Source organism: Megascapheus bottae, chromosome 5 (assembly GCF_031878675.1).
Source record: "Megascapheus bottae isolate mThoBot1 chromosome 5, mThoBot2.hap1, whole genome shotgun sequence".
In the NCBI taxonomy this organism is placed as follows: domain Eukaryota; kingdom Metazoa; phylum Chordata; class Mammalia; order Rodentia; family Geomyidae; genus Megascapheus; species Megascapheus bottae.
This window is the reverse complement of record NC_143513.1, coordinates 62,322,844-62,336,078: the sequence shown is the minus strand read 5'-3', so window position 1 is coordinate 62,336,078 and position 13,235 is coordinate 62,322,844. Positions and strand designations below refer to the sequence as shown.

The 13,235-nt window shown below is 34.6% G+C and overlaps 1 protein-coding gene across 2 annotated transcripts in view; it reads left to right on the top strand.

Annotated features, from left to right (window-relative positions):
• The window catches only part of Tspan12 (tetraspanin 12), a 52,063-nt gene that overhangs the window by 14,649 nt on the left and 24,179 nt on the right, over positions 1-13,235 (top strand). For both annotated transcript variants that reach the window (XM_090333206.1, XM_090333207.1), the window contains one exon: positions 13,126-13,200. In XM_090333206.1, the coding sequence (XP_090189332.1) occupies positions 13,126-13,200 (75 nt within the window). The remainder of the gene's footprint in view (positions 1-13,125; positions 13,201-13,235) is intronic.

Sequence of the window (13,235 nt, the reverse complement as noted above, 5' to 3'; positions counted from 1 at the left end):
TCAAATATGCAATGACTTTCAAAGTAATTTCAGAAGCAGAAATTCCTTCTCTCTTTACAAGAGAAATTGAAGCTAAATGGAAATTGGTTTTAAGCTTTTGATGGGTACTTCCCAAGGCTTTAGCAGTAGAGTAAATGAACTCATCTGTTATTGCAGTTCTGCCTTGCTATTAAGGCAAGCATTAGGAAGAGGTGCCTGCTCAGGAAGAATGTAAACAGACTGAACAGACAAGCTTACAAGTTCACATCAGCTGAATGTTGCCATCAGGAGATAATCATTTATCAGAGAGTGATGCTAAAATATCTTCACCTGCAACAATCCACAAAAGTTAGATGTACCTTACATGTTTAATACCTGTAGATTGGTTTGAAAGATTATTTCTTCCAACTAGTGACAAACAAGTATTTTGCATACAAAGACTGATTTTTGTGGAAGGATTTTAAAGCTTTCTTAACACATTGAATGATAGGAGAAGATATGGATAATTTCCTGTATGGAAATGAGGTAAATATTTTAATAGCCTTGAAGAAATTTCCTCTCCTCTGCAGTTCTGTTATTTTAAATCATAATGTAAATCCAGGATATTTTAAAATAGTAATTAATATTGTCTATTTAAGGATATCTATCATGTAGTTATAAGTTCTGTAATTACACAGCAAGTCAGAAGTGATTAAGTTGGAGTTAAACTCTTAAGTTAAATGTTTTTCTTATTTTGTTCATAGTTTTGGTTGAGAACCTAATAACTTCACTTCTAAATCTAGCTCAGCATCCAGCCAGGTATTAAACCTTTATTTGTTCAGAAAATACTCTTGGCAACTAGATGCAATTAGATTCATTTTATAAAGAAGCAAAGGGAGCATGCGCAAGAACACTCTGCTGATAACTTATTAGCATTCAAATATGGTCTATGTTCAAAGACAAGCATGTTTCACCACACACCACTGTTAAAATACTTTTTTTTTTTTTTTGCCAGTCCTGGGCTTGAGCTCAGGGCCTCAGCACTGTCCTTGGACTTTCTTAAGGCTAGAGCTCTACCACTTGAGCCTCAGCACCACTTCTGGCTTTTTTCTATGTATGTGGTACCAAGGAATAGAACCCGGGTCTTCGTGCATGGTAGGCAAGCACTTCAACCACTAGGCCAAACTCCTGGCCCCATGTTAAAATACTTTTAATTAGCTACTGGTATTCTTTCTGCAAGACTTAAGTACACTTCATATATTATTCTGAGGCATTCAGTAGACATTTAAATTTTAAAATAAATCTCTTAGTATCTATTATATAACATCAATTATAGTTATCTTTCTGTCTAGTGTGTTAAAGAATCAAGCAGTTCTCTTTCCCTTCCTCCTTTCTTTCTTCCCATTGTCCTTTTCTCTTCCCTCCATGTCTCCAATAACCAACCAGTGATAGACATTTGAGAGACCAAGATGAAAGGAGAAAGTAAAAAGAAAACAACAAGTTGTTTATAAATAACTTACTGTGGAAACTCAGAATCAAGGGTAATAAACACTTCCAGAAAATTTTTCACAGGAGAACTGAATATTGAAAATGAAACTTTGTGGTGTGGACTTAAAGACAAAAAGAATGTATGCAAATATGGAGGAGTGAAGGTTATGTGAATTTAGACAGTCATGGAGATCAGTGTGGCTGGGTATAAGCAGGCATACACTTAGAATAAGATAATATTAGTTCTGTTGTGGTGTTTTGTTTTTGAGTAAGTCTGATGCTATTGCTTGAGCGATGGAGAACCATTATGTGTTTCCAGTTCAGAATGAAAGAATTCATATTCAGAGTGAGAGGAAATTGAAGGGCAACTACCCTCTTAGTAGCACACTATAGATTTTTAAAGCTTAACAACCTATGACTGAATCCCATGACCATTCTGTTTAAGTGATGCTGGTGTGATTCTTTGTAATTTGTCCTTGCAAAGTGTATAAACCCATATTTTTAACAAGTTAATGGACAATCTTATGAGACTCACAGCCTTAGTGGGCTTTTTTTTTCAGTTTTCAATTTTCATTGTAAAGGTGATGCACAGAGGGGTTACAGTTATGTAAATCAGATATTTAGTACATTTCTTTTTGAACAGCATCACCTCTTTCCTTGTTTTTATGACAGAATTTGGAATGTTCACTGGGTCTTTTTTCTTACTTCAGATTTGACATATGAATAGCTCCAGTTTTTGTATTTCTGACCTTAATATTTATCTGTGCATTTTGTCCCTTTCTGTTTATGATTTTTTGGATATTTTTGGGGTATGATTAAAAATTAGCCTATATGCATTGATTTGGTGACTGACGTTCGTTTGTGAAAAAGGAATGCTGTTGTGTTAGCATATGCTGTTGACCAAATCTTTCTACCTGTAAATGATGGTCATTCATCTAGCCAGTGTTCTTGGGAGGCGAATTTGCCCCTGTGCAGTGCTGAATTGCATTCTTATTGTCTCTTTACTGGATTTCTTTGGCAAACATGAAATGGTAGACTTTCATTGAGAAACCAAATAGCTGTCTAGGAGATTTGGTGGGCACTACCTCTAAATGTAGGTAAGTTAAAATGAGAACAAACACATGTGAGAGCAAACAATGAGAGAGAATATATCATTTAAGTCAGTGAGAAAAGTAACTTCCAGAGAGACTGTATGGAAAAATCTTGTTTAAATTTTAATTTATGTACAATATCTACTGCAGCTGATGACTAAAGAATAAGGTAAATGTAATAAGATGATTTTTATGCAGTGACGTAAATTTTAAGATTTTTTTTTTTGCAGATCTGAGGACTGAACTCAGGGCCTTATTCTTCCATTTCAGCCAATTCCTCAGCTTCCTCATTTCTTTTAAAATTGTTTTGTAATTCATGTCATTCAGTTCACACTGTTCTATCTGTTCATCAGATGTAGTATGTTTTGACAGTTAGATGATATAATGACTTGTTCATTATTCACACATTGTTTTTTTTTCTTTATACATTGAACAGAAAAGGGAATCTTGTTGGAACAAGCCCAGAGGCTATTCTTAAGCTGCTTTTTTCTCTGTAGCAATAAATTCTTTTTTAAGAAAAATTCCTTTTTTTAATGTCTGGAAGAAAGTATATTTAATTGAACTGACTTATATAAAAATCACAAGCATTCCATTTGCAGTAGATAAATACGTGCAAATTTGCAGAATTAATAGAAACATTTACTTTAATTATCATTAATAAGATTTCATTCATGGAGAATATATAAAAAGAAGTTAAAGCGCATTTCTTTTATGGAGATATAAGTAACAGGACGAGAAGAATGAGATTCAGAAGATATATCCACAGAATGCTGGCTAGGTGTAGAAGTTATTTGCAAACATTAAAGTATGAATTTCCTTTTGGGCCTCATCAAAAATCACATTTTAAAATACTGCTTTCCTACTCTGTTGTCTCTAGAAAGTGTTGTCACAATAATGCCTGTCATAATGCATCCCAGGAAGAGCTTAGACTTGAGTTTGGATGGTGTGAAATACGTTGTCTGAGTCAGAAGTGAGTCTGCCATTATTTCTGAGACTGCTACTTAGCTGCATTTTCATGTACAGGTTCTGATCATGGAGACCTCTGTCTCACACTCTGAGGAATGGCCTCATAATCTGTAGTGATAGCCTCTTCAGAAACCAGTAACAGCCTGTAAATCTTTAGAGATTGGGCTCAGCCTGCAGACTTAACTGACTTAGCTTACAAGGCAACAGAAGCCCTGTACAGGGTGACCTCTCTTGCATGCTCAGCTGTTTTATTGCCTTGCCCTTAATGCATTACCTCTCATGATAGAGGTCACTGACCCCAGGAACGTGAAGCACTCAGCCAAGCCCCTGGGTCCTGGCAAAGTGCGTTTCTCTGTCTAGTGGTTGAAACGGTTAAGACACATTTCTAGAAAGTCTTCTATGTTTATTCGAGTATTAAACATGAACAAAGGACCACATCAGATTCAAACTTACCTAAGCTTAAATCAGACTATGTCTTCAAAAACTATCCTGTAGATCTATTTTTTCATAAATTAGACACATCTTGTGCTACTTATGATTACTGAAAGGATATTAAGATATTGAGTGCTGCATTTTCTTTGGAAACTTTGTAAAGACATTAGAGCTGGTGAATGATGGGCCTGCATATAGTACTAAGCCTGTAACACTATTTGGAGAACCGGTTAAACAGGGGCTATGTGTGTATATGCATTTTAATCAGCAACTATGCTTGTTAGTATTTTAGTCTCTGTACATTCTTAACAGATGGGTGGCTGTTCCATTATCTTGTACAAATATTTGGCACTGCAATTCCCTTATTTACTAACTATAAGTAATATAATATTTTTAAACCTCCAATCACTGAGAAAGGAAAAATAAACAACTGCCATAAAGATACTTAGCACTGAAAGCTTGCAGAGTTTAGCATTTGGCAGGTTGGAGACTGGATTTTATCATTTATCATTCAGTAAGCATAGACCTTTAATCAAACATTTTGTTTATTAAAAGTGTTGGTTATATAACATATAAAAGAAGTCAAAAAGGATCTGTGTTTTAAAAATATTAAAATGTCTGGTCTATTACATTTGAAATAGTTTTTATGTGGACAGGAGGTGCAAGCACAGATTGTATTAATTGCCCAAGATAAGCAATTCTGACTTTAGTGGTTTTAAGTTATGTTGAATGTCATTTGTGGAAAACAAAACAAAACAAAACAAACCCTTGAGTTTTTAGTTATAAACTAGAAGGGTAGTAGGGCAAAATAACTTTTATGGTGTGTATTAGTTTTTTACTTTTCTGTCAGTGAAACCTATCATTACTGCCAAGGTTCTATGATATTTAGTTAATTATTGTCTTGATTGCAAAATATACACAGGTACATACTCAAGGAAAGCACTACAATTCTATCTGCTTGTAAAAGTCCTATTTCAGTTGGCATTTATTTAGAAAAACAGATGTGCAGAAAAACAACTGCCTTGTCTATTGGTGATGACTTGAAACAGGGTTTCTTTGATCAGTTTAGATTATGTATCCTGGAGGTCTCTGCTAATGAAATGGAATGGAACAGTGTTTTTTAAAGGTAGAATGTATTTCCTTGGACTGCCATTTGTCATTAATGTTTTCCTATGCTTTTCTATTGCTGAACAAGGACTATACCCTCATTAAATTGATTAGCATTGTTAGGAAAGATTGCTTGTTTGTTTTTAGCAGATTGACCAAAGTTAGAAATAAAAATAGAAAAAAACCCCAGGTTTCCTCATATAGGAAAATTAATATTGTAGTAAAAGCAATTATTACTTACTTAAAAAGTTTGTTAAGATCGGTTGTTCCCTGTCAGCATGTATAGATATAGAAAGAGAGAAGTTGTGTTTATTAGTGTTGTTATCCATATTCAGTTTAATGAACTGCCAAGGGCTCATTCTTCACCTAGTTTCTATATTGTTATTATAAACTATGTTTAATTCAAGTAAGAAAAAATTAATGTTACTGTTGAAAAGAAACTAATTTGGTAATGTAATCTAAAGAAGATGGAATTTTTGTGTGATAAGGTTAGTCCAGGATTTTGGCGTCGTAACTAAAAGCATTACTTACTCATTTCATCAGCCACAATGGGTGGTGAGAGAACAGAAAGGATAGCAACATCTTCAGAATTCTGATGTCGTGTTATTGTTTTCTTTTTTTTTTTTCCAGTCATGGGGCTTGAACTCAGGGTTTGGGCACTGTCCTTGAATACTTTTGCTCAAGGCTAGCACTCTACCCTTGAGCCACAGTACCACTTCCAGCTTTTGTGAATGTATGTGTTACTGAGGAATTGAACACAGGGCTTCATGTATGCTAGATGAGCGCTTTACCACCAGGCCAAACTGCTGGCCTGTTTTTTTTTTGTTGTTGTTTTTCATAATTCTCTAGATAGAATATGGCAATCATGGGCCCAGAGGATCATTTAGGACATTCTTCCCTATTGTAAAGCCTAGAAGAGTTTTGCACACTCAGGTACAGACATGTTTTTATGCGCATGTGTACTAAAAATTGAGTATCTGAGGATAATGGATTATGAAGTATTGTTTACCAGTACCCAAACTACTAACAATATTTCAAGTGTAACCTGTGCTATGTGCTAGCCACTATTTTCATATACGGAGTCATCAAATTCTTCCCACCATAGTATGAGGTTGGCACTATGTTATTTCTGTTTTCAGCATGAGGCCATGGAGACACAAAGAGGTTAAGTGATTTTTCTAACTAAATGGTAGAACTTAAATCTGCATCTCTAGAGCTGGTGCTACAAATACTTAGTAATCTATTGCCTCTCAATCATGTTAGTTGTGCCTACCTCCATTTTCTCTTTTTGTAAGGAAGGGTAATAATTATACCTTCATAGTTAGGGAGAGGATAAATAATATAGATGAGTCTCTTACAGAATAAGTGACTCACATATGCATGTACATGTTTACATACATCTGTGTATGCATTGTTGCATAAACATATACACATAAATATAGTATATTGAATATACACTGATTCATTCATTTTATATACACATACACTCTTGATTATACACTTACATGAAAATGTCATCTCAGGAAATAAATCTAAGCTTCACTCACAGAGCAAATTGCCATTAACGAAGAATTCTATGCTCTTAAAATGGGATGGAAATTAACTGAAATGACTGCAATGAGTTGGAAAATAATCCAGGTTATTCATACTTAAGTAGAATGTATATATGACTTTAAGAAATAATATGGCAGGAGAGACCCAAATTTCCAGTTAGGGTCAAATCTATAAATCACATTTAAATAGACATTTTTTGTGTGTTTTGTTATAGCGCTAGGTCTTACTTTGAGTTAATGAAAGTATATTTAGCAAAAAGAATATAACACCAGATAATTTACAAAGTTTTCAATTGCAACTAACCAACTTTAAGTCAGTAATCCTGAGGTTTAGTTGAATTGTGTTTGATTTTCGGCCTGTAAAATTACCTTTTCTGTGTAAAAGGTATTTAAAAACCTTTAGTTAATCTTTGCTCATTGGTCTCAAGGGTGAAGGGGAGCTATGGGTTGCTTTCATTCTTGTTTGTGCTCCTATGAGAATGCTTCCTGCATGTAATTGAAGAGTTAATTTAGTGCTAAATGCTTTATTATGAAATACAGCAGTCCTTCACCCTGTCATTTACTATTCTCAAAGGCAACTGCTATCAGTTTTGTCTGAGTAGATTCCTTTGTAATTTATTTCCATGTCTCTTTACATATTTATGTAACTCTTCTCATTCTTTCAGTTTTAGTTGAATCACCCTCTGTTGACTTCTGTGAAAGCTGAAGACATGCCTTTCTTTCCTCTCTCCCCCGACCTGATATTTCTTATTTCACCTCCACTGAGAAAAATCATCATTTTGTTTAGATCAGTATTTATATAATGAAGACTATTTCAAAAATTTGTTCATAGTGTGGCCAGATAAAATTCTAGGCCTAAGTGTTCTTTCTGGAAGAATATGTTGTTTTTCTTGGAATCAATGATTTTGTTTGGCTTTAAAAAATACTTTATTATTTTAGAGGTGACATATAGTGGTGTTACCTTTACATTTGTCAGGTAATAAGTACATTTCCTTTCACACAGTGCCCATCTGTCTCCCCCCACCCCCATTCTCTCTCCACCCACAAGTGGCATAGTTCCTTTTTTTTTTTTTTATCAATGTTCAGTGCCATTGGGATGCTCCACTGGTGGATTTTTTCACCTTTTTCCTCTGATTCTGTGCCCTCTCTTCACCTATCCACAGATGAGCACATGAAATCACCATATATAAGGAAAAGAACACAGAATCATCAAAACAAATTAAGAAAAAAAGTCCTTTGTGTTTCTTGATACAGTCCCTGGTATAATTTTTAAAAATATATTTGGAATATTATTGATTTTGTTTTTTTCATCTCTCTCTCATTCTAGACTTGCTACAATTTAGGGCTGTTTAAACTGTAGCCATTATGGGATGTTCTTTTATCATTCTGGCATTTCCCTTGTCTCTCTTTGTTCTTAATAGTTTTTCCTGGATTTCACATCACTGTCTTTCTGTTTATTATCTCATTTTCCAGTAGTTTCCTGAAAAAAAGATGCACATAGAAGGTAATTTAAAGCTTACATGTCTGAAAATGCTTTATAAATCCTCATGTATCAATTTTGGTGACTACAGATTTCTGTTAAATGTTAGCTGTCACTCTGTTGTGCCGATATATTTACATAAGTCACCAAGGACTTAAAGGGGTGCCAGGGTCTTCCTTCTCTTTTCAGACACATGAAGTGAATAAAAACTAGTCACCACAACTGTGCTTAAGATTTGGTGGCCAATACTAGTTAGTTTGAAATAACAAGCACAGTGATTTCAATCTTTTTTTTTTTTAAAGGAAATTAGCTTCCTTACCCTCACATATCCTTTCTTCTTTAGTTTTCTAATAGATATTTTGATAACTACCAGCTGTATTCTCACTAGGCAGAGATTTTACCAAATGTTGTTTGGAATTAACTGCTCTTTTGTGAGGGTGACACTGAGGTGGTCTCAGGAGGATGAAGAATTTTGGATTTTTTGTTCTGTAAGCATATAATTGCATCTGCTCAAAAATGTAACTTAAATGGTTATATGCAAGGAAGTATGTGAGATATTTAAAAGGTAATCATCTTGGCGAAATCTATATTGTGACATTTTATACTATGATTATTAATGGCTACCAGTGATAGAGTGGCTAAAATACCATGACTTTACGTCTTATTCAATGCTAAGCCCAATAGTACAAAATAGCTTTGATAGTCTCATTATAAAATACGAAGATTAAGGGTTTCAGTTTCCCCAGGATCATCTGCCTAGTAGGTAAAGTAGCCAGAATGTGAAGACAGATGTAATCTATTTTATGTCAAGATCCATATTATTCAATTCATATAGCTTTCTTAAAAAAGTCATCAAAGTGACTTGATATACATTTTTTAGTTAATTTTTAAATTCCCTAACCCAATAGGACACCTAGTTTTTGAAGGCATTTATTCTCAGCTTGAGAGATCTAATGAAGAATCTATAATTAATTGCATCATTATAAGGCTGTGTACTATTTTCAAATTTTCTTATGCTATATATATGTATATTAAACTGCTATATAGAACACAAACTATAGTATAGTCATAGTAGAGGATCTTACCTATTTTAAGGAACCTTGTTTGGAACAAATTTTGAACACCAAATAAAATGGTAATGCAAATAATTACATTCTAATTTCCTTGTATAAACAGACATTTTCTCATTCTTCGTTTGTTTAAAATGCTTAGTGGTGAGGTTCTGGGAAGCTGGAAAGCTTGTACATATTGCTCCTTTTCTTTAACTGTGTAAATTCTCTCAAATGTTTCAAGGCACGTTGGATTATGAGATGACAGCCTACAAAAGCAGACACATAAAACAGAGAGGCATGATTTGAAATAGAAATGCGTAAGCAGAAATTAAGAGGAGTCAAACATTAACAAGTAACTCAAGGTTCAAATTAGGCAGTGAAACCCAAGGAAATGTTGAAATTGGCCTTTTCAGTTTGGTAAACTGATCATTATTTCCACTGACATTTATTGAATATCTGCTATGTGACAGGCCTTGAAAGTAAAATGATGGCTTAAGAGCAAGACCTTGCCAGCAAGAGCCAGTGGAGCGAGGACTATGACTCGTGGAAAAGGCAGCCATGTGGTTTAAAGTCAAAGGCACTGAGGGCTGAAATACAGCAGATGAGGAAAGCCTGATTCTCTGAGGGAAAGAGAAAAGTGGTCCTGAACAAGTGATATCCTGGAAGAAAAAGTGGCACACTGCAGGAAATGAAGGCTTTATAAAAGATGAGAAGAAAATCAATACTGGGTTGTGTTTCCTAACTAGTACAAGAGAACATACATTTTGTTTTCCGAAGAACTTTCACAACTAACAAATCAACTCTGAAAATTGAAGAGAAAGCTTTCTCAGTTTTTTGTTTTATTTTTTATTGTCAGGGTAATGTATAAAGGGGTTATAGTTACATTACTTCTTACACATTGATACCTCTTCTCATGGTTTTGTCCCCATTTCCCTCCTCCACTCCTCCCAATCATCTTGTTTTTTCTCCCTTCCCTTTCCTGCTTCAAATAAACATATATACAATAAACCAGGTAACAAAGTCAGATACAGTAACAATATGAGATTAACCAACCAAAGGACAAAAAAAAAAGAGAAATAACATAGTACATTAAGAGCTTTATCTCATGTAATTTTTGAGAAAGCTTTTGAAATCATCATTACGCCAATGAGCAAATGGGTTCCAGGGCAGTTAATTGATTTTTGAAAAAAAAATCATGCAGTTCATTTTAGAGCTGATTTTAAACTTAACTATGAATTTAGAGCTCTTTCCTCAACTCTAGAGGGGTCATATACCAAAAGAGACAAACTAGACCAGGCCAGGCTACCTCATCAAACCTCATTGCACTGGGAAAGTAAGACCTGCTGACTGCTACCACTGTATAGAGGCTATGCACTCGTGTTCCCAAACAAAAGCTTAGGATAGCTGAGTATTGAAATGTGGCAGAACTACCCACTTTACACAATAGCAAAGTTCCATAGAGCTGTTGTTTTCTTTCCTAGTTTCATTTTGTTGAAGCCTATCAAGATTATGGTTTGAGATGCTTCAAATATAATCCTTAAACTGTGACTGGTGATTCTGTATGTAGTGAACAGTATAAGAGATGACCACATTAGTGACTCTCCCTAAAAAGGAAAATTTAGAAGTGAATATCTAATTCATGGTATTAAGGGTGGATTTGATACTTAAAAGTGTTCCTGGAGGGCTGGGAGTTTGGCCTAGTGGTAGAGTGCTTGCCTAGCATGCATGAAGACCGGAGTTCCATTCCTAGGTACCACATACATAGAAAAGCCAGAAGTGGTGCTGTTGCTCAAGTGGTAGAGCGCCATCCTTGAGGAATAAGCCCAAAGACAGTGCTCAGGCCCTGAGTTCAAGCCCAGGACTGGCAAAAAAAAAAAAAAAAAGTGTTCCTGGAGATGGAAGATTGGATATTTCAGGCTAACTCAATAACAAAAAGCAGATTTCAGGCCAAGTGAATAAAAAAGTCAGTTATCTTTGAGCTGACATTTGAACTGCCGATTGAATGAAGCTATAGCATCATTAGTAAATTAATTTTATTTTAATGAAGTTATAGTTTACAAAACTAAACTTGTAGTTTCAAATTCAAGCAAATCAGTGTGCTTAAGTGTTTGTGAGGTAATGACAGAACTGTTATTTTGAATGAGAGAACTTGCACCAAATTAAACCATAGAAACATTAGGGATATGATTATTTTGGAATTTCTCAGAGTTAATAGGCAATTCATTGTCTTCCTGCTATGGTTGATAATCTCTATTTCTGAGTTTAGAATTATTTTGAATATATATGTTTTACTTTTACACATATTCGTGTTGATGATTAAGATGCTGTATTGGGATCTCATTGTAATATGACACTTCTTTTGAGAAGTTAAAGGTGACAGTGTACCTACTATAGGTCTGTTGTTTGGATCCACAGGGCTAGCCATTAGTTAAGTATTACACTTATTCCTTGAATCTGGCTAATTCCCCTCGGGTGTGTGCTGGGAGTTTTCCTTTAGTGTAGTCAGGGCATTCACAACACACCAGTGATTCCAACGGGCAGGAAATAAGAGTGATGACTAAAGTGGAATTTCAAAGGATATAAAATCAGTCCAGAAATCCACATGCTTATTATCCCCAAGGCAAAGTCAGGGTATTTCCTATCCTCATTTAGTATACATAATTATTACCCATGACTATGTTTTATCCTTAGAGAGATCTTACTTTTTTTTCCGTTAAGCAGACATCAGTTTTGAAAAGAATTTAGGTTACAGATCTGAGAGAGTAAAGACATCTCACAGTGTAATTTTTCTTCAGAGTCTATTAAATATATCCTAAGATCTTTTCTTATCAAAGTTAAGAAAATTGATCAGGAACATAACTATAGAGCATTTGGTTTCTTCGTAATTGAAATGAAGATAGTATTTTTCATGTCTAAAATCTCTTAAAATATCAAAGAGGATTTAAGAGTGTTTTAGTGGCTTGGAGTACTTCTAATCAGCATTTCACAAATGAAATTTTTAATAAAGTGCTACAAATGCCTGGAAATTACCTGACCATAAGTTCTAAAAATATTGAAAAAAATAACTTTTAAAAGAGGATCCTCTTAACCAAATGCTACTTTTTCTTTTTCTTTTGAACCCATTATTATTTTCAATCTCAGTCTCAGAAATGATGTAGTTATGAATTCTTTATTTCTCTAATGAATAAAAGTATGGAGGAAGGAGATTTAAACTATTAGTACTGATGGACTTGTATTTGTAAATAAAGACTATGTCATGGAAATTTTATAGTGGTAGTTCAATTTTTAGTACTTTCATTACTCTTTTTAGGGGGCAATTATGAATAAACAAACTCAGAATGTAAGGTCTGATGGCCCATATCCTTATATCATCTGCATTTTCCCCTTTTCTGCTACCATTCAAGTTAAGAAGCTTTCATGAAAACCACCTTCACCATACTCTTGCTTTTTCTCTTGCTTTGCACAAAAGAGCCAGACTTGTTTGTGTAATATCACATCATGTCTACTGCTAATGGCTTTCCGTGACATGAAGAACAACAGGCAATGTCCTTTCCTTGGCCTACAGTAGTATGACTCTTGGTGTCCTTCCACATTTATTTGCACCTATTCTACTCATCTCACCCCTCAACACTCCAGTCACAACTGAATTTGAAGTACGTTTCTCACTTGTTAAGATGCCCTTGGGTTTCAAACTTTCTTTTCCTGGATTGCTTGTTCTATCACTGCCACAGCCTAATAATTTCCTTTCTACAGGCCTTTCTAGATCACTGTCCAAGGGAATTCCTCCTGCTACTATGGGACCTAATAAGGTTACTTAAGCATACTGCATATAGGTCAGGACTGTAGCTGTTTCTAACTTTGTTAAACATCTTCTTTTCTGTCACTTGAAAATTGGCCTGAAAGACAGTGCTGAAAATTATTCAATTGTCTCTGAGGACCATATTTAATTTGATTATATAATAATATATAATAATGGCATATTTTTTATTTTTCTACAGTACTTCGGAAGTTTACTTGTAATTTTCTGTGTAGAGCTGGCTTGTGGTGTTTGGACATATGAACAGGAGCTTATGGTGAGTTCAAAGTGGCATAAAATCATAACCCCAAA